Below are 26,162 nucleotides of genomic sequence, written 5' to 3' on the forward strand. Positions count from 1 at the left end.
TGTAATCTGAGGGGATCTCCAAGCCCTGCTGCAGATAAACTACACACACAAACTACACACACAACCATAAACGACACAAACTCTGCTGGAAGGAAGCAGAGATGAAACTTTCTTTGGGGAGAGGCAGAATGTAATGGGATCCCCCCCACTGCCACTGCAATTGCATAGCTCTTGCTGCATATTGCTAAGAAAGAAACTGGAGAGTAAGTGCATCAATCAAGATTACTGCAGATTAGATAATTTCTAATTTACAAATACGAAATTTCTTGATTTCTAAACCACTGCAATTTAAGTGATTATGACTCTGTATTGTGTGCATGCAGGAAGTATCAACTGTTTCACATATATTGCACAAAATTCCACATAACATAAGCATGGTGGTCAGGCTTGGGGAGGTTTAGGAGATTTTACCCTACCAGTAAATGATGTCACCTTTACTGGTTAATGATGACAGGAAAATAATTCTGGGAAAGGAAGCTGTCATGACTCCACATAGAAATTCAGATAAATTAATACACTTCGTTATTGGGCAAAAAACCCTAAATAAACATGAAAGTAAAAGTACTTGAACAGAATTTTCAAAATTAAGTCTTGTATAGTAAAGCAGACCTGATCTGACAGAAGCAGATGGCACTTGACTTGGTAGATAAGGAAATGTGTATCAGGATGATTCTAGTGAACAACATATGAAAGTTTTAGGACATCTGATAGACTCTAAGTGACAAATACTAAACACACTTTGTGACTCATGGCTATTTAAACTCTGCATTGCAGACAGACCATATGCAAAAGAAATAGAACCAAATGAAATACAATTCCAGCATCAATGTTGAAAAGCCCCATTTTCAACTTCAGAACTTCATATTGTCAAAATAAGGCCACGTTATTTCTGGTATTCTTTATTAAAAATACTGCTGTACACATGAAGAATGAAAACAGGATTAAAGATGAGTAACACATATTGGGATCATGACATTAGAACTTAACATACTGGTGCTTTTTAGGGGAAGCAGTTGACACCTGAATTACTGAAACAAGGGCAAATCAAAAATACATAGGTACCCTCAACAAAATATTTACAATATAGTAAATACAGCAACAGAATTTAAAACAGGTACAAAATTTAAAATGACCAACATCAAATGATTTCAAAGGTTGTCCCTTCTGTGCTTTTAGCTGTAAAAAATAGGAAGGTAAGAGTTAAATTTCCCATCTGGGAGGGCACATCCTGGTGGCTCTTCTTTTTAAATACAGATACACAGTTCTTCCTATGAATGGATCAAACTACAACTTTAGGACAACCTTCTAAATGGAATTAAAATGGGGTAGAAGGGCTCTCCCCCAAAAAACACCCAAGCTGAACTTCAGACTGTTCAAATCATTCCCAAGTATGGACCAAATGAAATAAATAGAAAACAAAGCTCAACTTCTTTTTTTTTTTTTTTCCTTTTTTTTTTTTTTTCTTTTTTTTTTTTTTTTAAATGTATTACCTGACACCAAATATTTTCTGGCTGACATTATGTATGAAAACTTAATTAGCTGTCTACCTTTTTATTTTTAAACCAAGTCCTGAGGTTACTAGGGGCTGAAGCAAACTGACATTATGCAAATACACACAGGTTTGCAATTTAGACATGTCTTGCAGAGGGTGGTGTGCTGGTCTAAAAAGGATGAGAATTCAAGCCCTATTTTACCCCTGCCTTACACTTCCACAAAATATTGGTCCACAAATTAAATTTTCAAAGGTTCCCAAACCCCACAACTGAACAGATGATCCCCTTTCATTTTCAAAGAAAACAATACTGGAAAAAACCTCAGCCCGCTTATAAATTAAGCATTTCATATTTCTTCTAGAATACAAGTACTTCTTTTTTGTACAAAAGAATTACAATATGATTTGTCAAAAAACATATAAAAGACAGCTGCTCTTCCTCAATTCATGAGCTAATGATAAAAGACTGTTTTGCATGTTCACTTTTCAAAGTTCCTGTTCCTTTTTTATTAAAAAGAACATTCTGGCAACTGTTATCGTTTGAATATTAAACATTATGTTCCTTTTAAAATTAATTTGATCAAATGCAACAATAATCGATTTTTAAACTCAACAACTGATGCTACCTAATGTGGATTCAACCACATTTTCTAAAATGTGTAAAGCATGTCCCTAGTCTTCAAAGCTTTCGATGTGAAGAGTTGCTTTTTTCTTGATGCAAGTCTCAAGGCGGAGAATCATTTTAAAGCTTAAAAAAGTGGACAGAGAAATATTAAAAACTTCTCTGAAAACTACAAATATTGAGAATTATTAAAATTGATGTCAGTAACATCAGTTGCAAGTGCTTAGAGTCTGTCCTGACCTTTTGAGTTTCCACATTTTCTTCATGGTGAGCACCCAGTGCTATTAAAACATTCAGTGCTGGGAAAGGATAGATACAGTCTTCACTACTGCTTTAAGAAAGGAAATTCCTACATATTTGGCAGTCTTCGGTATCAAAGTGTAGGTGTTTAACTAGAAATCCCATGAATACCCAAGTTTGGAGACAATTGCATGTCCAAATATTAAGAAAGGTTAATTGAGGAGGAAAATTCCAGACTTTTGAGACTGAATTACTTCAGGAATATTCATGTGTTGAGTATTATCAAAAGTAATATTACTTTGGGCTAAGCAGTGACTGCAAAGGCACAGCAGATCATAATCCCTCCAGATTCAGGCTGTAAAACTTGAAAAGCTCTTGATGCCAGACAACTGCTGTGTTTAGTTAATCTTCTTTTAACAGTGTCTTTGTATCTGTATCCAGTGTAGCGTACCATAATAAAGCTGTGGTTCAAAGAACAGAACTTTATACAAAAATTATACTGTAAATAACCTAAAGTAATACACTCCTGAAACTTCAGGCATTTAAACAATTTCTTTTTAAAAAAAAAATCTATTAAAAAAATTGCATAAATGTAAATGCTTCTGACTAGCAGGAAAACGTACAAACAGTTTTTAAAAGGCGCTGGTTGTGTTCAGAGCAAGTTTGATATGCTCCTGAAATTAGAGATGTTTCCCATTCTGTTATTTTCGTCACTTCGCTTAGACAAAGTTAAAATCAAACGACAAGGGACTTTTTCCTTTTCTGTCAATTCACCAATACTTCACTTGACTGGTTTGAAAAAGTGTCTTCTCACATTTCTTGGAGCTAACAGTGGGTGGCATACAGAGCTTGCATACAACACACTTTTACAGAGGTTACGAACTAAGCGGTCATTAATAGAACACAATTTCTGTTAAATTATTTACCTGGTCCTTTATGCTATTCTGGGTGCAAACAATATAAAAAAATGAATAAATTTTGCTATATCCTTAGTGACAAAAATGTATCCCAGAAATGTCCTTGCAAAGAGTTTCCCTTAAGTATATAATGTGGCAAAACTTCAGAGATCAGAAAAGTCTAAAAAAAAAATTAAAATTAGTGCATATACAAGTGGAAAAAATAAAAGCAGGAACATCATGCACCTGATGTGTTCCTTATCTAAAATAAATTCTTCACAGATAAAGCCTCCAATGGCAGCCTTAGCTCTAGGATAAGTGAAACATTCTTCCCTTCAAGTAACAGTGTACCTGACTGAAGTGCAAGCAGCTTTGCTCATCTCCTGTTTGTTTCCCAAATGTGAAATGAGATGACAACAACAATTCAGCTGTAGTGCAATTTGCTATCGTTTAAGTTCCTCAGCAATGTCCTGCATGCTTTCAGCAAATACTACAACTGACCATTTGCGGCTGCAATCAGTTCTTGAAAAGTATTTTCAAAGCAGCGTTTTAAATCGCTGTAAGTTACCACAAGTACACTCTTCTCATCTCTGGAAATGAGGCTTATTTTTTCTGGCACACCAGCATCTAACTGTAACAAGAATGCAAAAGATAAAATAAAAGAAGTGTGAAAGAAATGGCAAAACATTTCCCCAGTAACAAAAGCAATCAATTTCTTGGCAAGTACACTGTTGGGCTGTGAATCAGATCCTTCCTTGCTGTGCCCTGAGCAGGTTTGGAACTGCACCACAACGATGTACTTGCCAGAAAAATCGAGACATTTTGGTCTTAACCTGATGGATATTCCAGACCTTTGGAGTAGGTAACCATTATTTTTCTGCCCTTTCCATAAAGCTAACCATCCTGCAATGCTATCTTCCCCTGTGTAGAAAGCCTAGCAAAATTTCTGTATAGCCCCTGATGAACAAAATCACATTTCACATTACATTTGCACATAAGATCCACAAGTCTCCAAGTAGGGTAAGTAAATTACTTCTTGCACACTCTAAAATGAAACAACGGAGAGACCAGCTCTAGGTAGTCTGACAAACTGCACAAACCCAAACCTCAATTTTTAGGGAGTACAGGAAACAAACTAGATCCTAAGCTGTATAGTACACTTAATACCTTACTTACATTAGGAAAAAGAAAGAAAATTAAAAAACCTAGTTACAATATATAAACAAATAGGTAATTTGGGGTTAAAGATTTACGTCTATTCCACACTTGTTTCCATGTTTTATTCCAACTTCTCAAATTCAATATTAAAAACCTCTACGTCACATTATGTATTTTAGAGATGTAGCACTAAATCCTTATTTGGGACAGAGAAATATCCTACTTTGCATAATGAAATCCCTTCCACCACTGTATCATGCATTATCCTTACTTTGCAAGAAATATCCATCAATGGGGAATTGTCAGACTCACCCATAATACAAAAATTCTGTGAGTCTTAGCCAATACATTCATATTTCAAAATATTAACAGTACAAGCTTTCTTGTCCCAATGCAGAAGGGGGGCAGAGACAAGTGGGATATGACACTATTGAGATAATCTTTGGAAATACAACTCCAGCAGAATTAGATGAATGTATTATAATATTGTACTAAATGGCAGAAGAACAATTACATTTATCACTGAGATGTTCCACTGGCTGCTGTCTGGATCAACCCAAGTTAGAAATTTCTTGCATTTGTCTTCCAAAACAATGTTCTGAGCATAACCTTAAAAGCTGGAACCTCCCAGATGTAAAGTTCCAGCTTTGTGAATAGGTTTAGAAGGACAAGCAAATTAGTTTTAATTCTTGTGGAGTAGGATAAGAACAAATCTTTTCCAACATCCATTCCAAAATATTATCACTGTCAAGGGTTTGTGAAATATTTGTGAAATATGTTTGTGAAATATTGTCTACCATTCTCATTAGAATCATTCAAGAAATCAGTGAATTACCTTAATGAATTTAGGACATGGAAGATGTTTATTAAAAAAGCCACACAGCTAACTAGAAATACACCAGTATTTATGGCTCGCTCTTTCCTCCTGTGGAGGCATAAATCAGTATCTTATTTGAAGAGATCCCCAGAACACCACATTGAAAAAAAATATTTTTTTCAACGAGTAATTTTCATTCAAAAGGAACACTTTTGGAGTGCAGCAAGGAAAGCCCAAATAGCCCCTTCTACAAGTGCATACTACAGTTTCAGAAGTGGTTTTTTCGAGTGTATTTTCAAAGTAACATTTTATAAGCCTTACATTTGTGTGCTGAGCCCACAACCACAGAAGAGAAGAGCCTCTGTTTAAAAAGGTAAGCCATGGACATTTATAGAACAAGGCATTCTTTGACACCATCTCTTACCTGACCTATGAATTCAGGATTGTCCCCTCTTGCTACAGTACTGTACAGGTCACTGCTTTCAAATCATGATGACATTTCACTGCCTATTTGAATATCAACATGCTTGCTTTTTGATTTAGCCTCAATCCCTTTAATGTCCTTTTTAAAGTGATTACAGACACCAACCAGAAAGATAAAAAGGAGGTTAAAGAAATGCACAGCAGTGGTCTAATTAAAAGCCCTGACAATTTAGAAAAAGATTTAACTGTAGTTAAGACAGTTATTACATGTCAAAGGATCTGAACATATTCAGTATTTTCTGGAAAAGAAAGCTGGCTATCCTAATCCTAGAAAAGAAAATACTAGCCACTGAAAGTGTATACTGTCAGTGTCTGCACCACTGTTCTCTACTGAGTGAGTGGAATGACCAAGCAGCTACAAAAAAAAAAAACCAACAACAAAAAAACCAAAAAACAAAGAAAGAGAGAAAGACAGAGAGAGAGAGAGAGAGAATAAGTAATATCTTAGTCTCCTATGAATTACGGAACTTTGGCAAGACAGTATAAAGTTGAAAGCTGATCTGCCAACAAAAAAAAATCTGCTCATGCAGTTCTTTAATTTATCAAGTAAGACATGTTCTATAACTACTGAAGATACCATGGTCTCCACATGTCTCCTGTTATTAAATGTGAGAATGGTCAGCTAAAATTTTGCTAATGGTGCAGCTCTTGGAAAACCATAAAAATCTTTGTTAGATCAACCTTGGGGAAAAAAAAGGACTAGAGAGGCTAAGGAAGTTATCAGAAATAGATTTAACATTTTAAGGCACAGAAATTTTCCAGCACTGTCCTATATGGTAAGGATTTTTCACAAATTTCTATTGCTGCTTCCCTCCTGATATCTCCTCCTGTCTCCTACTCTGGTCCCCACAGTTTAGGAATGGATCCTCTTGCCTTACAACCACCCTCCGTGATAACTGTACCAGCAGAAACCTCCTCCAGTTAAAGGGCTTTTATGGATCCTTTATGCTGTGTTGAAAGACCAGAGTAGCATAAAGGGACCAGCATTGCTTATCCACAGTATTCAGTGCATTCTAGGATGAAAAGTCAATACTGTCTCATGCTATATTACCAAGTTCCAAGTTTTAATATTAATGAACTAAGTTTATTTCAAATATCCATAAATGTTCGAATATTAGCTTAATGAATACATTTTTTTCATCCAAAACAGGGGCAAAATAACCATCAGTTAAATCAACAGAATTAACCTATCAAGACCAACTTGCTTTGAAGTGAAATATTATGTTAAAAAAGTTAACCCAAGCAGATTTTTAAAAGCTAACCCAAGTACAGTGTACCTTGTTAAGACATGAGATAATGTGACTGAGGTCAATCCAAGGAGTACCCGCTTCTGTCACCTGATGGAAAAGGTGATCTCGAAAGAGCTTAAGTAAATACCTGTCTCCAGTTTCTGACCAGGTTGGGTCTTTCTGAAACCTGGTGTAAAACAAAGGCTCATGTTAAAGCTCAGAAAGTTAAGAAAAATTAAAACCCACAGATACACATCACTTCAGTCTCAGCTGAGTACTTCTACAGTTTGCTAGTGTTAAAACAAGTAACAGATTTCCTTAAAAACTATTGCTACTCAAAAGAGACTGCTAAGAGAAAGCATATTAAAAAAATGAAGTAACTTTCATGTATCTATTTGTAAGACTTCTCCTTTATTTAAAATTTTGGTCAAAGTTGTTTATGTTATTTTTCTCAAGGCTTCTTAAATACTCCTTTCTTCAGAGCAAATATGAGGAAAAGTTGAGCTTAAATTTACAAGGGGAAAAATCTTGCACTGCAAAGTGTTTTTTACATACTCTGCACCATGAAAACAAGTATTTCTTACTCTGGCCTCTCATTGATTGTTCCCAATTTTGCTAGAAGTCTAAACAACCTTCCATTTTGCACCTCCTAGAAAAAAAGGAAGATGATATTAAGGTTTCTGAAACATAAAATTAAGACACTTATTTACAGAAGATATACAGTAGTAATGCCAATGAAGCACTATTAATCAGTGATTTAATCTAAGAAGAGGATATAACTTTTTCAGAAAGGCAGAATGCATTATATTTTTATTGATAGCCCAATGCACATTTTAGCAGTTCAAATTATAATGTGGAGATTTAGCAACTAATGATACCTTGCTGCCCCAGGTGAAACTGGATCAGGCAATCTATTTCTTTGTGGAAACTTGAGTCTAGTCTCTCACCCACCTATACTTACAGGTTTGCTAAAATATAGTAAGTTAAACAAGAGTATGTTTTTGCATATATATACACACACACAGTTAGCTAGACCTGTAGTAATATACCTATAATACCTTACTTCAGTTAAAGATGAGAGAGAACATCATCTACCAGATTTGTTTTTCAGAAATGCTTTGTAGGCCATTATTAAATATTTAGCAACAATAGTATCAGACAAACATTCAAAATGCAGTTGAATACAAATGTAACTTTGAAACATGTTTTTCCAAAAAAGTTAGAATTTAAATCCCACAACAGTATACATTCTGAATCCAGTGACAGAGATAAAGCAATGAGAATGAACTCACACAAAGGACAGAACATTGGAATTACAGGTGCTTAGAATACATGCAATTGAAAAACTGATTTCACACATTTTTCTTTATCACTGTGGATACAGTAAAAAGAGTTACATCTTAGCTTACATTATACTGTGGATTCATGTTAAGTAAAACCTGCTGAAACCTGGCATGAAAGATTCTCTCCTGATATTATTCATATTCTCCAGTGTCCTGGCTCTCCAACATTACTCTGCATTCTAAGCTGAGTCTCGTTCTATGAATGATCATATTGATTTCAAATTAATTCAGTGTAGAGTAGATTTTTGTGCACAGCAAGGTAAATAAAGTAGGCCAAGGTGATTACAGGTTGACCTCCACCTGTGGGTTGGCAAGAATTCTATTACAAGTCCAGAAAACACAAAGCAGAATGGCTTCTACCAGAATTGTAGCTACCCTTTGAGACTGACAGGGAAGACTTACCTTGTCCAGCTAGCAGAGGTCTATACAACCTCCAAATAATGTTTTTTTGTATGAGGACAAAGACAAGTGAAAACCTCATCTGTGTGAATTCCACTGCCTTGTGACCAGCAGTCAGTGGTGACACAGGTGAGCAACAACACTGTCACCAAATCTCCAGGATTGGTAACCTGTAAGCTGGAGAGCACTTCTACAGAGTGGTTTAAAGAACACTTGAAAAATGGAGGCTTTGAATGGTGTGAGATATAGATGATGTGAATATTAAAGAGAGAAAGGAACAGATATGGTAATGGGGTCATCACTGCTATGTGAAATGTGAGTTTTAAGGGGGTAAGAAAATATTAATGGTTTCAAGAAAACTAAGTTAATAACTGCATACAAAGTATTTCCAGCATCAGAAGTCCCCAGGTTACAGATGACTGAGTGCTTAGAGGACTCAAGGAAAAATATCATATATTCTTGTCTCGTTCTAATACTCTTCCCTAGGCATCTGCTTTGGAGCAACAATAAAAGGAGGGTACCAGGCTAGACTGAAGGATACTGTAGATCTGATGTTACTGAGAAGGCAGCAGTACAAACACATTATCATATGACAGCTAATTAGACACTGCTAATTTATCACTGCCAGGAAAACAACTATTGCCAAACTGGGTGCTATGCAACAACTTGGATTTGTAGTGCTTATCACTGGCAGGGGAGAGACAACTTCTAAAAGCAACTTGACTGAAATTAGACTGCTTAAGTATTGTTTACAGGAAAATCTCATCTTTATTCTGGGAAGAGGTCCACCTGCCTAAATTTGTGGAGGCACATTGGGGCCCTTTAACAAGAAATGATCTTCAACATCTTCAGAGCAGGAGTAGTGGCTGACTCTGATATAGTGGGCAAATGTCATCTACCACTTTGCATCAAAAGTAGGTACCATCTTGCTCTTCTATAGCTCTTTGCTTCTAATAGATTTCACTATATTTCACTATATGAGGGAAAAACTGCTATCCAACAAGCTAGTGGAAGACAAATTAAGAGAATCAGTCCATCAGAATCCTAACCACTGGTCGACCACCTCTTAAAAAATTCAATGAGGGCATGAAGTGGAAAGAAATCACAGGACTTGATTAAACCCTTAAAACTTTGATACTCTATCCTGAACATATCTTCAGCATCATAAAAGCCTTCTGTAATGTATCTCAGTCTTGGTAGATGATCTTGTGATCAGTGGTTTCTGATAAGTAGACACCCTTTCCTGTTGAACAAATACACACTAAACATGCTAGCACTTGGTACCTTGACTGAACTTGACAGACTAACCAGACCCCAGCAACAGATGCACACTCACACAGAAGCTGAGGATAACAGGTTTTACTTGCCACATTCATTTGATAAGGAATACATAGGAGATAAGGGACACTGGAATGAAAATCTATCAAAAAACTTAAAGGTAACATTTGTTGCTCTATAACCTCTAGCATGACACAGAGTGTGACATTCATGCCCATCATTTACTCAGCATGCTACTTTTTAACCATTATGCAAAGAACATCTTTTCCCCAGGACTGCTGGTTGGACATGAAGGTGATACTACAGTTAAAGAGCAGTTGAAGACACCCTAAAACTAGTGGTTCTTGGAGTTTTTTGACTTTCAGTACTTTAAGCTCATAGTTTTCAAGTCTGCAGGCAGATGACTTAGATTGATAGGCAAACAAAAGGAAAACAAAATAAAACAAACAAGAAAAACAACAAAACAGCAGAAAACATTCCCTCTTAAGCTACAGTTGTAGAAATACTGACTATAAGTCTCCCTCTAGGAATTACTGAATTATTTACCTTTGCAAGGTCTTCCTCTATTACATCATTTCGCATTTGAGCAGCATCCAACTGAGTATAGAATCGTGCACCAATCATAGGCATGATATCATTTACACTGCGGAGCCTGTTTTGGTCAGTCAGCAAATACCTGCCAAAATAGCCCCACCCCCAAAAAGATTACTTCAACATGCTGCATGTGCCAGAGAGATCATCCTATTATGGTGTTATTTGACTCTGATGTCTATTTAATATGCAAAGTCGACAAGTGCAGCATTTTTGAAGATATTAACAAAGAATGTGTGGTAACTTCCATGGACACATCCCAGCAGTTACTTACACAAGATTGGAGTGTACTGGCAAGGAACTGCACAGTTCACCCACTCAAACAGCAAGAACATACTCAAAAAGAGAGAAGACAAAGATTCAGATTGTCATGCAACTGTTTTTTAAATAAGGAAGGGGACAGATTCCTACTTTTCCCTCTTAAGCTGAGAGAGGAGAAAGGCTACCATACTAGAGAATATTACAAAATAATATGCAAAAAAGTGAAATTAGCACTCAATCCTTTGGTCAGAAAAGCATGTGTGCCTATTTCTCAGCACTTTCTGAAACTGTAGGGAACGACTAGCATACTGCTATGGGAGATAATAAGCAATGAAACCAAGTACTGAAGAAAACTAAATGCTTCTTTTGTTTAACTCCTTATTCTTACTAGAAGCTTTAACAGCACTTGATAAAGAACAGACATGAATTTTATTAACTACACCACAGAAATACACATTATACAAATTCAAATTACAATGTTCAATGATGCATTGATTGTGCAGACAACTCAATCTGTAATCTTGCACCTGAAAATACGATTTGACATTTTCATTTGTAAGTTTAAAAAAGTAGAAGTTTCCTTTAAAAGACTTTTTAAGCAAACTTACAAAATCAGATTCTTCAGATCAGAGGAATAGTTGATTGTCACCAGTTCCATTGCTTTCTGCAAATTCTCTCTCTGAATTCCTGCTAAAGAATTGCAAGCCAAAGCCAACACAACTTTCCCCAGGGAGATCAGATCTGCTTGCTAACAGGGAAAACAGAAGAAGGAATATTCTTAGCATACATAAATATTATCTATGGTACTAGATGATGTTTGAAAAGGGAGTTCTTCAATAACCCTAAAAGAATTTGAGCAAATTAAATAAGGGCTATTCAAATCACAGTTCAATAGAACTGTCTAAGTTACAGTAGTCAAAATATAAAGAGAAAAATCTGTCCTGACTGTTAGCAACTTCTAGGTACTATATTTATCTTGGAATGCTTAAAATCTAGGTATATTTAGGCTTAAGGATAGTAACAGAGAGAACTCCTGAGCAGGAAGCAGAAGCTCTGCAAACAGGTTCTCCCAACCACCCACCTGCTCACTCCTGAGGGATCAAGCAGTTGGTAGCAAACAGAGCAAGTCTCTCAATATGAGATGCAAAACACTGATTAAGAACTTTGTTAAAACAGAAACAGCATTTGCTGGATTCATATCTTTTCATTTTGGCCACAGAATGTGAATTCCACACTGGAATCCACACTAGATGTTTCTGTTTTAACAAGGAGCACAAAGTTTTTCACCTATGATGGCCACTGTGAAAAGACATGAACTGCCTGAAATAACTAGACAGGAATAGATCTGTAAGTCTGATCAACTGAGTGTCACATTTTAGGAAAAAATTCTTAGTGTTACTAAACATTTTCCTGAAGAGCAGAACTGCTCTTAAAAGATGAACACTGAACAGGTTGCTCTGCCACAACATATATTCTGCCAATTTTAATAGACAGCCACCAGAAAATATCTTGAAAAACTACATCAGGTTTTAAAGCTCACCCCTAAAAACAGGAGCCTAATGACATTCATAGCAAAAGCTGCCTGATCCTTTTCATGGCAAGGTTTTGCATACAACTTGGCCATCTATTAAACACTTGCAGACTTCCATGCTGAATGCCTGCTTCAGAATGAATTTAACAGTCAGCTATTTAGTAATATAGAAATATAGTATTTTCTCATTTTTTTTTCTGAGAAGATACTTTTGCAAAAATAAAAAAGTTAAAACTTCTAATTATCAAGAACATCAGCTCCATGGTCTGGGACAAGGCTATGACATTTAGCAAAGAATGTAGTGAAAAAAAAAGAAAAAACTAAGATATACACCTTTTGTCATGTCTGTAATAAAGGCCAAAAATTTAGCAGCACTACAACATTAAAAGTGGCTGTAATGGTGAACACATCACAGCCCCTCATAGCTCTTCCACCCAGAGGGAGGGGTAAGCACATGTGCTGCCTCTGGCTGCAGGAGCTGAGCAGTTACATCTCCCAGATGCTAAGGGACAGAGTAAAGGAAACATTTCCAGGTCTCTCCATGTTCCCACTGCTCCCCTATCAAGTACCATTAAGTGCCACAGTTTAAACATGGATACACAAACATGGCAGAAGTTGAAAAACATGGTACTCTTATAGCTAACAAAGACAGAAACAGCATGTGGAAAATGAGACAGAAATAAGGACAAAATAGTGGAGAAGGAAATGGGACTGGCATTTGCTCTATTAATTTTCCTAAGAAAACTGTAGTATCAGCATTCCTTTATACCTCAGTAAACGGAAATGAACAAGAGGAAGAAATCCCATTTGGATCCCAAGTGGGAACCCACTTGCTTCTACTACCAAGTAGTTCATTTTTGCTGCAGAGGATACAACTCTAGTAGTAAACAGCAATTCAGTTAAGAGTGTTATCAATTCAAGATATCTGTAATTCTGCAAGATAATTCAGATTGAGTGAGCTGAATTGCTCTCTGGAGCTGTCTCATTATTTACTGACAGCTGAAGCCCTGAAAGAAAATGTTATAACAATGCCCAATGTTTGATTTTACAAGGGCACATAGGCCATAATTTTCTTGTTTAATGAGGGAATCCTAAAATATCAAGTTGAAAAGGACCCATAAAAATCAGGATTTATGGAACTCAGGTTCTTATTTTAGAAATTACAAAACTTCCATCCACTTTCCAACCCTACCCATGCAAGACAAAGTACTCAACATCCTAGAAGCTGGGCACATATGCCTATTAAGACCTGACCTTCCCTCTGAAAACATCAACAGATGTTGCTCTTCCTGCTTCTAGGCAGAAAAAGGAGGCACACAAGAACTTCTACACTTCCTTGGAGAAGAGACACCATAAATAAATGCTATATTCTTACAGCAGTCTTGCCAGTGCAAGGTACAGATCAACATTAAGCACTATCATTTCCCTTTTTTTATATTTCATATCCTGCTTTACATGTATCCATGGATCACATCAGTTCCTTTCACCATGGACCTGCCAGAAGACTTTTGCTGTAATAACTAGCAAAACAGTGGCTATTAAAAGATGTTGATTTTCAGCTTCAAGGAAAAAGCTTTACAACTTATACATACAGGTTGCCTTTTGTTCCAAAATGTTTCTTGCATGCAGCTATTGACCATTTAGTTAGCAATTTAATTCATAACTATAACCTGTGCCAATCTATCTTTTTATCTCCTGAAATCTTTGCTAGCAAAGATTTTATCACCATCATTACTTCACTGATAGATACATTAAACAGCATTAGACTAAAACCCAGCTCATAAGAGATAGAAACAGCCCTCTTCATTAACATCTCCCTACTATCAAAGGAAATTTAAATATGCCAATGAGCAAATTAAAAGTTAATTGAATAAGGAACCCTTTCCCTTCTGAATATTTTTTTAATATTAGAAAGGTATGTGCTGCTATGCCAAATGCCCTGGAGATACCTCAGCATTTTATACACTTGGCTTTATCAGCCAAGCAAATCCTATTTTGCAAGACCCATTTTCCAGAAATTCTTTGAAACTGACATTACTTTTTGTTTATCCTGTTTCACTGCTTTGCTTAGATCAATATCAGCTCATCCACTCTACAATTCTGTGGATTCACTTACCCTTTTAAGTTCTGGAATTGCACTTAGAAGTCCCTCCAAGTTTTCTTTTCCTTTTTTTTTTTCTTTCTTTTTTTTTTTTTTTTTAATAAACATTAATACTTTAGGTGCCTCTTCAGCTACTTATTTTAAATTAGGGAAGGTATAAGTGAAAATTATTTTGGCTTGCTAAATTAAAATGCTTGCTTTGAGCAAACGTAACTTTATAAACCTCATCAAATCAATAAAACTTGTGTTTTCTCTTCATTTTGTATGGAGAGAAACTCACATTCGTTTTATTTCAAACAGAAATATTTCTTAAACTTTTCTACTGTTTCTTACATTAAACAGATTTTTCCCATTATCTATCTGTCTCTTGTGACTGCCTGACACAGCACTTACAGACTGGGATACTGGAAGTGATGTGCTGGAATTCATAGATGTTTAACACCTTGTTGCTAATGCAAGTGGGCATGCATGTTTCATTTACTTCTTTTGAGCTTCCCTTACCATTTCTTTTATTTAACTCTCCAGTTATCATAAATTAATGTGTTTAACACAGATTGTAAAGAACAATTGCATTCCTTTTACACAGCCCCTCACTGTTCTGGCCAAACTCTTTCCTATCTACTTAACAATGGGAAATAGCCAGAAAGTGACAGATGCTAACAAAAATACACCTTCCTCCACTGAAGACAGCAACAAGGAAATGCATATTAGCTGGGCAGTAAACCAAGAGATAACCTACATTTTTAACAGTCACAGGAGTCCCAGAGGAATTCAGGAACTGTGTCATGGATCGAGAGGAAAAAGGACAAGCAGCAGCTGTTTTTTGTAATTTTATCTGGCTAGGGCAAGCAGAGGTAGAGCAAGATAAATGACTCTTGAATTTCAAGGAATGAACTTAGTCCAGAATCTCTGAAGGAATAAAAACAGATTGAGACAGCCTAGCCTTCCCTAAAGGAAGTGACAAAAAAGAAGGCAATACTATTTTTGTTACTCCAGTTTAGACCTTCTAAGCTATGTGTTTCAGAATATTACTTTTCTGGTATAGCAGTGATACTATTTGGATACTAACAATGTATAAAACATGCAAAAACATCCCCCTTAAACTAAACAAGGCATTACCAAGAAAGTTAGTTGCCAAGTGCTGGGCTCCAATGGTAGTAAATGCTTTTGACAGATCCATGTACCTGCGAGTATTTTTAGATTTGTACTTTCAAGTACATTAAATGCTTTGCTCTAAAATTACTTGAATGCCATAATATCTCAGGAGGATCTCTTTGCCAGCTGCAATTAAAACAAAAGATTTAGATCGAAAAAAAAAACCTCATTACATTTGTAGGCAGGAATCCCTCACTTGGATGAATTCCTATCTTCTCTCAGCTGTTTTCCAGTAAACTATTACCAAAAGCCCACTGATATGTAGCTGGGCAGGGGGGAAATTCTTTGATGTAGTCAAAGTACAGTCAAAATGGCTCTACATAATTAAAACCTAAAAAAAGTTCCCAAATTTCTAGGACATGGTCTTGAATAGGCTAGTTTATGCCTGGCCCAAGTTCAAACATTTCATTTATTACTAGAAGACTCTGAATAATCAATTTTCTCACAGTGAATAAGCTCAATTAATAAAAAGAAATTAAATCCCTACTGTAGTCTTTCACTCCCAGTATGGGCAGGGTATGTGATGACTGCTGAAGCAATGTACTTTACCCTGAGGGGAAAATAGAAAAAGAGGCACCCCTGTACACAATGATATTCCAGATGACTGGGGAATATTTTTTTTTAAGTATATAGGAATTCTTAATTCAGAGTAGAGTCCACACTCCAGAGGACACCAGGAGAGGACAGAAAAACTAGCAACCTAAAATAAAGACAGACTAGGACCTTTTAGGCGTGAGGAGAAGGTCTAAGTGCAGTTATTTAACAGATCTCTTATCTCTGAACAGGTATTCACACCTAGTTATTTTTGTTAAAATGACTAAAAAGAAAGCAGAGCAAAACTGTTACTGAACCATTATTTTTTGACTTCTAAACACCAAAGATTTTTTAAATCTCCTTCCTTTAGAAATTCATATTTTAAATAATTTCTGACTTACGTTTGTTAAATACTAATAGTTCAATCTCTTGATGAGTTTGTTGACATTTCAGAAGCAAAAGATAGCAGCAAAATAAGCATTCACATTTATAAATCACAAGCAAATTTGAATAATACATGGCAGAACCAAGATCAGATCAGTGATGAAAATACAGTTATTTGGAGACAGACATATTGAACTACAGTTTAAGATCCTTGTCTTCCAAAAGGAATCATAGTGGTTTGCAGCAGTTCCAAGTCACCAACCTAATTATGATGTTGTTGTCTTACCTGAAACTGAGCCATTAATGCCAGAGGATTATTTTGACTGTTGTCAAATGTCAAAACATCAAAGATTCCAACACAATTAACTCGTAACCTGCAGGAACAAGAAAAGGAAGTGTCATTACATTTTGTTTATTACTCAAATTTTCTTCTTCTATCATTGACTGAATGCTTTGATACAACAAAAACTCATCAGTACGTAGTAAATTACTATGAAGCAAAAAATACTATTTTACTATTTAACAAAATGAAGCAGGAAGTTTTTAGTTTACAAATAAACACATTTCTAAATTGTCAGTAGTGGATCAGTACAGTACTTTGAGGCAAACAGCAAGTCTTCCCAAAACACCTTCCAAAAGTACTTAAAAGAAAACTTACAAGTTTTAGCATGCGTTCATTTTTACTCTCATGCCAATTAAAAGTAACAACTTCCTAGTTAGACATTGTTATTTCTGTAAAACGTACATGGTCAGCAGCTACCATGATCACAGTTCACACTGAGAATGAGCATTTTTTTTACCTTGTTTTGCCTGTTACTAGAATTTTTGTTGGATCCATAACCCGGCAGGCCAGTCCCGCAGTATGAATGGTCCGCAGGGCAGAGCTGAGCTGCACGATGTATGCCCAGATCAAAGACTCTGGTAGCAACCCAGCATGCTGCCGTGGCAGAGGTCCATCATGCTGACCTAGAAGTAAAATATTGTAAGCATAAACAAGAGGCTACTACATAACACTGAAGTCAGCACATTTGGAATTACAGAATTAATTCACAAACTCATTTCGTTTAACTCTTAACAGTCCTCAAACTTATCAATTGTGCTTCAGTGGCTGGTCAAGGTTTTTGGGGTTGTCTTGTTTTTTCTTGGTTAGGATTGGTGGTTTATTTTGAAGGCCACTACATTTTTAAATGTTAACAGTTCACTAGATATTATTTTTTCCACTCTCACATTCAAGAAAACTATGCTGATTTTTTTAAAGTTTAGGATGAATAATCACTACAAAAAGATCACTCATTACAAAGTGCTGGAAGTGGGGGGTACAGAAAAATACAGATACTTCAGAAGTAAAACTACCAGTATTCTAAAACAACGAGCAAGCACCACAATACCTGCAACAGATGCCATTTTACCTCCTTTATTGTATGAAGGCTTACAAATTAAACATTCTCTGTCATCTCGATAAAGCAAAGTAACAAGCTAGTTTCAAATTACATGGACAAATCAGACCAAAAGATTTGGTGACTAAACATCACTGGACAAACTTCACATGTGTTCTGCTGTGACTCAGCTCCCTGACAAGCCCATGGGCCATATGAAAGCAATGTATCATCACCTTATTAAACGGATTTGTAGTCCTTTCAAAAGTCAGGTTAGTTCTTTGCAAACACACCCCAAAATCCTACACTGCAAACTGTTTGAGTAATATTGAGCTAGAGATGAAACAGTAAAGATGGGTATAACTAATCATTAGTAAGATACACGTAATACAAAAGAAGCTGATACTGTTTCCATTGCAAAAAACTGAGAATAAAAATATATCCAGAGAAAGTGCATCTCAATTTACAAAACATGGCAGACATATTACAAGCTTGCCTCAGTCCTGATTTTGATAAATTTTGAGACAAGTAGTATAGCCAGTATTCAGTAAAATCAGGCAAGCATCTGATTCAGCTGTAAATGTATTGCACTCCTCTCCTTCAAGCATTTTTCTTTTGTTTTGTGGGAGTTCTTTCCCCCCCCTCTCACTCTACAGGAGGCACATAAACATCTGTGCACTTGCTCAAAATAACTGTGTGTGTGTATATACACAAAAACACGTATGTGAGTGTTAAAAAATGAGGATCACTGAAAAACCTTTACCTAGAAATTTTACTGATTTCGGGGCAATGGGCTGGGAATGTTGCTGCCTTTCATTTTATGAGTTTTCACTTGTTTGGATTTTAAATTTTAGTTCATTTTTCAGATTGATGGTGCTTTGGTTAAAATTACAATCATCAGAACACTGACTCCTTGAAATAGCCACAACCCTGGCATGCCTACTGAAGGCTGAATGAGATGTTCTTTGTTTTTTCTGGCCTTCTGATGAATTACTATGCAAATCACTTCCCACAAACCAGCATACCACAAGTCTCACATAGCAAACTTTTCCCATCATGATTCTCCCATCTTCACCATGACAAAAACTATGAAAATCTAAAATAAACAAGGAATTCTAACCTCCTTTATTAATGGCTTTTTCTCTAGTTACTACTTGCTATAGGATACACCCTATAATGGGTAAACAGCCATGTGTGTAATATGTTTAACAGGAATGCATATGGACACTAAGACAGAGTCACATCTGTATGAAATAAATATTTCCAGATCAAAAATGTTATAATATCCCAAAAGCCAAAACTTGGGGTTTATTTTTCTGCATGCAACTTAAAAACAACTGTTAATTTCCTAATAAAGGTAATGTAACCAAGAGAATATTCAATACACACTGAAAACCTGAAAGCTCACAGCTTCTTCCCCTCTATCAGAAAATCTCAAGCAAGCAACAGCTTTATTTTACTACTGGAAGGACTGGCTTGAGACTACAGATGAAGCTAGGCTGATGCTTTCAGACTGGTGGGCTGCACCCCATGTCCCCATACACAAGAGGGAAATGTTAAAACAGTGGAAGAATCGATTTTGAAATGCCTTCATACCTATCTGTCTATTCAAAACAAGTAAGAATTAAACCAGTTCATTTTGCTGCAGCACTGACTACAAAGTATACCCCATGAAGGGCTATCAGGCCTGCCACAGACTGCACTTGTCCAGGAACTCAAGGAGATGAGACCCAAAAGCTCACACTTCAGGCAAAACAGAAAAAGGTTTGGAAAGCTTTTTAAAAAAAACTACTAAAAAAAAAAAGTAACAAGAATATAAAAAAGCATTACAAAAATGACCAGAATTACTTTAAGCCAACGAGTTATTTCAGAGGCTTCGTGCTTGGTTTGAAGCAGGCTTCCCACCACAGGCTGAATCCACAATCACAATGTACAAAATTTCAGATTATGTTCTTCCCACCTACTGCAGGGCAGACTCTGCCAATACTTTCATCTCTCTGAGATGCGTAACAGATACTATTGAAGAAGATGAAAAACTAAAGAGTTGCCAATCTCAAAACCACAGGATATCCATTATTTTCCCTTGCAGCATTAAAATAAACTCAATATCAACATCATTTATTTTCAAGTTCAGTGGTATGATATTCTTCACTGAGCAAGAAATGTCTCCTTTGCACTGGTGTATTTCTTATTTGTTTCTTAAAAGAAATTAAGTTCCCCAGAGCAAGGATAAAGCCAGGGATAGTTCTGAGGTGGGAAGGAAAAGGCTGAGACCACCAGGAACACCATCAGAAAGCATTCTCGTTAACAGCAATTCTCAGGCAGCCATGAAAAAAAATCAGAAGTTGAAAGAAAGATTTAGCTACTCAGCAAACTGAACCTCTCAGGCCTGTAAATCATTCTTTTACATTGACAGCTGTGAATTGTTCAGTGTCTGCTTTGTGTTCCTGAGTTCATGTACAGAAAGCTGGCTGAATGCAGTAGCCTTCATTTCTCCTCCCACTTCTCCAGAGAAACCTGGGCTTCAGCTTTAAATTTCCCAGTTTGCAATATATACAGAAAAGTTCTGAACTACTAGTGCAGCACTACATTTTGTAAAAAATCTGATTTTTCTCAAAAACTTGAATTTATGTTGAAAAAAATCCAGTTTTTGGCAAAGGTAGTTTAGGGAAATTATTAGTCACACATTTTGTCCTCAACAAGACATTGACTTTCGATGTTGCTGCGTTCTTTCTCCTCAGGTACCTCGTCTAAGTACACAATTTGCTCCTTTTTAAATAAAAGAGGTATTTTATAAAAATTTCAGAAAGTGGGGATACAAAAGCTATAAAGTCAATAGTGAAGTACATTTTTGTGCCTTACACACTAATGCACCCAAAGTAAAAGAAGGCTCAGAAAATTAGGCTGTCTTCATTAGAAAGTCTTTGTAGAAAAGCAGAATTTGTGGTGCTGAAAACTAATAAGAGCACGTATACCAATGTTTAATTACTCAAAGTTTTTTAATAAAAAGACCAAAGAACATACTAAAGGCATGCTTATTTCTGTCAACCACAAAAACTCATCAGGACAAAGCAAAAGGATTAGTGGTAGCAGAGGATAATTATAATTTACCAGGATTTTGTAGCCAATAGTTTGGAAATACGTTCTTTTCAAGTGTCACTTACCATTTAATTACTGGACTGTTAAGAGCAATATTTTAGTATTTGGGGCTAACTTGCTAAGCTAGAGAACATCAGTTCTACAGAGATAAATGCACTAACATGTACTATAATCTGAAGCTGAGAAATACTAGATGAGTGGAAGAAATCCAAGATCAAGAACAGTTCGTTTAATGTTTAGACACTTTGAAATAAAAAGAAATTGTATTGAGGAAATATGAAGAATTAGAATCAAACAAAGGAACTTTTCAAATCAATATACTCCAAGAAATAATTAACTGAAGAGACAGGCTCCTGATTTTAAAACTTGTGAAAAATTAGTGAAATACACCACAACATCAGATTTTCACACTTGTGAAGAAAATATGTAAAATATTCTGAAGAGGGTATTTCACTGCATAAAGAACACAAGCAATAAAGTCTATAGAATTCAAAAGCAAATACAGCAGTTTACAGTATAAACATAATCCCCTATTTTTCCACATCAAATCCCTTCTAAAGTAGTTTTGTAACAGTGTCTGTAAATAACATGGCAAAAAGAAAAAAACCCGAGACTGACCACACTGACACCAGTGACATGCAAGACAGCTACATAAACCATAAACCTGGTCTTTTAACTGTCAAAGTCTCATGAAGCCAACTGGAGTGTTCAACATAAATAAGGTTGCATACCTGAAATCAAATTCTCTGAGTTCACTGATCAGGTTGACAGTGTAGTGCCTCCTAAAACCTTTAAAAGCAATTGTACTAATCTGGGCCTCATGCTGCAGAGTACCCAACTTCCATCCATTCCCCTGCTTCTCTTGGGAGTCTCCTCTAGGCAGGCAGACGGCCAAGAAACTCTGTGAGGGGATGGAGAAAGTATCCGTGAAGGCAGGCAATTCTGAGAAATCAAGTTATAGGTATGCAATCTTATTTTCCTCTCTTAAATCGCTCCTTCTACTGAGGACTAGACTAGAAAGCAGCAGTTACCAAAATATTAAGGCCAAAGCAAAGATGTGCAGAAAGATTTGGCAAAATTGGTAAATTCCAGATGATTTTTTTCCTCTGATTTATCTAAAATGGGAAGAGGAAATCATGAGAAGTGCCACAGGCGAGACAGAATTATCTTCCTTAAATTTCCCTGTAACTTTTGCCCTAACAATTAATTTTAATTAATATTTTGGCTGAACAGAAATGGGTGTCTGATTTCCAGTTTCAAATATGATCCCTGACTATAAAAGGAAGTTGTTGCAAGCCAAATAAATAGTACAGAGGCATGGTGGTCAAATAAATAGTACGGATAGCCCACGAGCCAATTTCAAAGACACAAACACTAAAGTCAGACTAGTAGCTTGCAATGGATACCTGAGCATACAAACATAAACATATAGAATACTCTACTAGCCTCCAGTGATTTGCAGCTCAGAGAACACCTGAGCTAGAGACAATGTCTTTGCAGTTAATGGTTTTCAAGTTCCATGAGTAATCTCACTTTCCCCTTGAACTTTGTCACAAATTATTGTGGACGTTTGTCTAAGTTCCATGGCTTAATTACATCTATATAGGCTTTCAATTTGCTACCTGGCTGGTTTCATTTGTCAGTCCTTAGTTCTAGGCTGGAAGAAATAGCAAAATATTGTTTCTTACTCATTTCCTCTTTATCCCTGATGATTTGTCAGACATTTATATGCTAGTAATTTTTAACCCCATCATATTTCTGCCCATTTTAAGAGCATGAAAAGTACTACTCCATTTTGCTGTTCAACAAAAGCTCTTCCATGCCTCTGATTATCTTTTCTCAACCTCTTTACTGGCCTTCTACACCCTTCGAAACATGTAAGGAAGACAACTACAAAGAGGAGTTTATGATGCATTCACATCTTGAATACAAAAGCCTCCCATTTCCTTGTTTACTTTTCCTTAATCTGCAACAATTAATTTCCTACTTAATGCCATTCAGCAAGAGGGCCTTTTCTTTAAGCTACTTAACTACAGCCCAAATCTATTATTGAGTGGTTACAGTCACAACCAAGGCCACTATTTTATGCTTAGAGTTATTTTTCCCCTAAATCATACCAGTTTACATTACATCACCTGCTACATTATTGCCTGGAGTCCCAATCTTGTAAGATCCTTCTGCAATCCATCACAACTGTTGCTTTTTTTAACAAACCAAGTAATTTGCTATTAACAGCAAACTTTGACAGACCATTCTTTATCTTCAGTGCAGATAGGTGAATGTGTTAAGAATACAACTCCCAACACATTCTTGAGACTCCATCAGTGATTTCCTTTCACTGTGAAAATCAACTTTTCACTCCTAATGTTTCTTCTAGCCATTTATTAATCTAAATGAGGATTTTCTCTTTTATCTCATGGTCACTTAGTTTCTTTTAGAGACTCTGATGGACATAGTTGAAAACCCAAGACCTTATCTAGTGGATCTTCCTTCAAAAAATTTCTAATAGATGAGACTCTACTGCCCTTTATTGGACCAAAACTGTGTTATTCTTTTCCAGTGTGACAGAACATGTCCCAAGGAATTTTATTGAAACTTCTATGACTTTATCTAGAACAGAAATCATTCTTCTATAATATTGTAGAGATAAAAACATAACAAGGACTGATTTACATGGAAATTGAAAATCAACAGGTGGGAGATGCTCAGAAATCCTGCATGTAGCAGTCATTAATCTGTGAGTTGGTATTGCAAGTTTATGCTACCAAATTAGTTTCACGTCAGTCTCACTTGCCATGGGATATGGTAAGTCAAACTAGGGTTACTTCTGAGGTATTATTATCAAAGCTATTGGTGGAATTCAAGTTTCACCTAATACCTTACTTATACCTGTCAGCTCAGTACAAAGACTGTGGGAATTTTTCAGTTTATTAGGGATCTACAAGCTTTCAGATGTATTCACACATTACCAATCCCTCATACTTGGCTACCTGGTAGACCAGAGTAAAGATTTCCATGTCAAAATTTGAAACAAATTCAATTCACAGACGATACATCTGTTTCAAAAGGCACAAGAAAGAAGAAACCTTAGCTTCTGCTTCTCCTGATACACTGGCAGCCTAAAGACAATTAGGGAATATCTACTCTAACAAAATAAACAAGAGCAGGTCGTAATTCTCTGGTCACTCCTATTGCTGGATTTAATTTCAGGGTTGGTCCTGCATTACGCAGGAAGTTGAGCCAAGAGGTCCAAAGGTACCTTCCTACCCTAAAGCCTTTCTGTCATTCCATTCAGCTGTAACCATCTCTTTCTCAGCATGGAACTGGGCTGTATTAATAGCTTTGGCCTGCTGTGTTCCAGAAAACACCTGGATGCAGTTTGTGGGACTGTATGGGTCATGAACTGGACCTAATAAGCAGTGTGATTTGCAGCATACTGTTATGGAGGGGAAGAGGCTTTAGCCATATGGATATGAGTTCTGCTGGGTGACTTGCTGAGCCACAGACTCTGTGACTGTGACAGATTTTATTTATGAATATAGATGTAGCTTTAGTGACTCCATTCAAGCCATAGTATAAATTTGAAAAAAAATTAGACCTATCATGTGAAGTTCAAGTCTGAAAAGACTGTTAGAAAATTTTAAAAATCTGTTTCTTGTTTAAATAGTTCTTCACGCTTTAAACATTAACTCAAACACTAACTTACTTTGAGGGAAAAAATGTAAGTGGAGGGTAGCTGAGCAGCAAGCATCAAACTGCTACAGCATTTGTCTAGTATGATACTAGAAATGTTTTCAGTAAGTATCAGTATCACTTGGTGACAGACCTGTAATTATGACCCCCGAATTCTTGGCTCCCAATCCTGTCAGATAGTATCAATTCCCTTACAAACTGACATTAAATTTGCAAATTACTCCTAATTCGAATGTGACCACAAAAAGTAAGTTGTTCATCAGTAGACTTTACCATAACTTTTAACTCTACCTATCCTACGATGGTATTTAGAAAAAAAAAAGAAATTTTATAAACATCAAGTGAAGATGAATCCTCTGATCCCAATCGCCTTATGATATGACAGAACTAATTAGCTAAAAAAAGAAATTGAAGAACTATTTCTGAACAGCTGTTTATTGCTTAAGTATTGAGAATGATTTATGGAAGTACTGGATGATAATGTATTTGTCTTACCCCATTTTCGTTTTGTGAAATAGGCATCAGCACTTGGGTCATTGAAGTGTCTGCTCATCATAGTCTCTCCTCCAGCATGAAAATCATATGCAAACACAAGAGCTTAAAAATAGAAACATGTGACAATTACTAACTCAAGCATATTTAGAAAAAAAGCTCAACACATCAGCTGGGGATAAAGACAGCAAAAACTTACAATGTTCTCCAAATGCTTTAGTGGTAAACACTTCACGCAGGGTTACTATATTTGAGTGCTGAATTTTTTTCCACATGTCAACCAATACCATGCACTTTGTGTTAACAAGACGAAAACCTAGAAAAGAACAAAACCCTTGCTTCAAATGTAATGTTTTGGAGGAGAAATTTACTTGAACATTTCTTCCGAAACTACTAAAAAACAGCCTGATATTTAACCATGACAATTTTTCTCACCATGTATCCTCCGAAGGCAATATGGCAGGTCATCTTTACTATTTACAGCTTTATAGCAGGATGTAATGTACCCAAAGTTGCTTGTTTTCTGTATCCGATTGGGTGGTGGCAGTGGTTCTAAGGGAAAGAGACTGTGGTAGCTGTCCACTTCCGCAGGAACTGCTAAAATCAGTTTATAGACAGAGAGGTATTAGATGTCAATTACCTTTGGTAAAGTTATTACCATAGCAGAGAAGATTAAAATGACTTCCATTAATAATGTAAATTCTTTGCATCATGTTTTAGGTGCATGTAAAGTTAAAAAAAAAAAAAATCTCTATTTTTGCTTTAATCCCAATATACAGGTTCCTGGAAGATATTTCACAAAGCCAAAATAACTGTCTTCAGAAAAAGTTACACCAAGCAAAAATTAACTGAGTAGATGGAAAGATTCATCTGCCACTTTCTCATTTTCCTTAAAAGTTAACCTGAGTGATCTTTCTTTGTTGTTTTTTTCCCCACACAGATTCATAAACAAGTATTTATTTCCATACATGTGTCAAAACTCTAGGTG

General features: G+C 36.1%; 1 protein-coding gene across 4 annotated transcripts in view; it reads right to left on the minus strand.

Moving 5' to 3' along the window:
- Positions 1 to 879: 879 nt before the first annotated feature.
- The window catches only part of PAN3 (poly(A) specific ribonuclease subunit PAN3), a 73,383-nt gene continuing 48,100 nt past the window's right edge, over positions 880 to 26,162 (minus strand). For 2 of the 4 annotated variants that reach the window (XM_030466087.1, XM_030466112.1), the window contains 10 exons: positions 25,610 to 25,771; positions 25,374 to 25,490; positions 25,178 to 25,279; positions 17,315 to 17,480; positions 16,801 to 16,888; positions 11,418 to 11,557; positions 10,504 to 10,633; positions 7,522 to 7,586; positions 6,986 to 7,124; positions 880 to 3,881 (listed from right to left, as the gene is read on the minus strand). In XM_030466087.1, the coding sequence (XP_030321947.1) occupies positions 3,741 to 3,881; positions 6,986 to 7,124; positions 7,522 to 7,586; positions 10,504 to 10,633; positions 11,418 to 11,557; positions 16,801 to 16,888; positions 17,315 to 17,480; positions 25,178 to 25,279; positions 25,374 to 25,490; positions 25,610 to 25,771 (1,250 nt within the window). In that variant the 3' untranslated portion in view covers positions 880 to 3,740. The remainder of the gene's footprint in view (positions 3,882 to 6,985; positions 7,125 to 7,521; positions 7,587 to 10,503; positions 10,634 to 11,417; positions 11,558 to 16,800; positions 16,889 to 17,314; positions 17,481 to 25,177; positions 25,280 to 25,373; positions 25,491 to 25,609; positions 25,772 to 26,162) is intronic. The other 2 variants (XM_030466094.1, XM_030466104.1) reach the window with 2 other exon arrangements.

Source organism: Calypte anna, chromosome 1, assembly GCF_003957555.1.
Source record: "Calypte anna isolate BGI_N300 chromosome 1, bCalAnn1_v1.p, whole genome shotgun sequence".
NCBI lineage: Eukaryota > Metazoa > Chordata > Aves > Apodiformes > Trochilidae > Calypte > Calypte anna.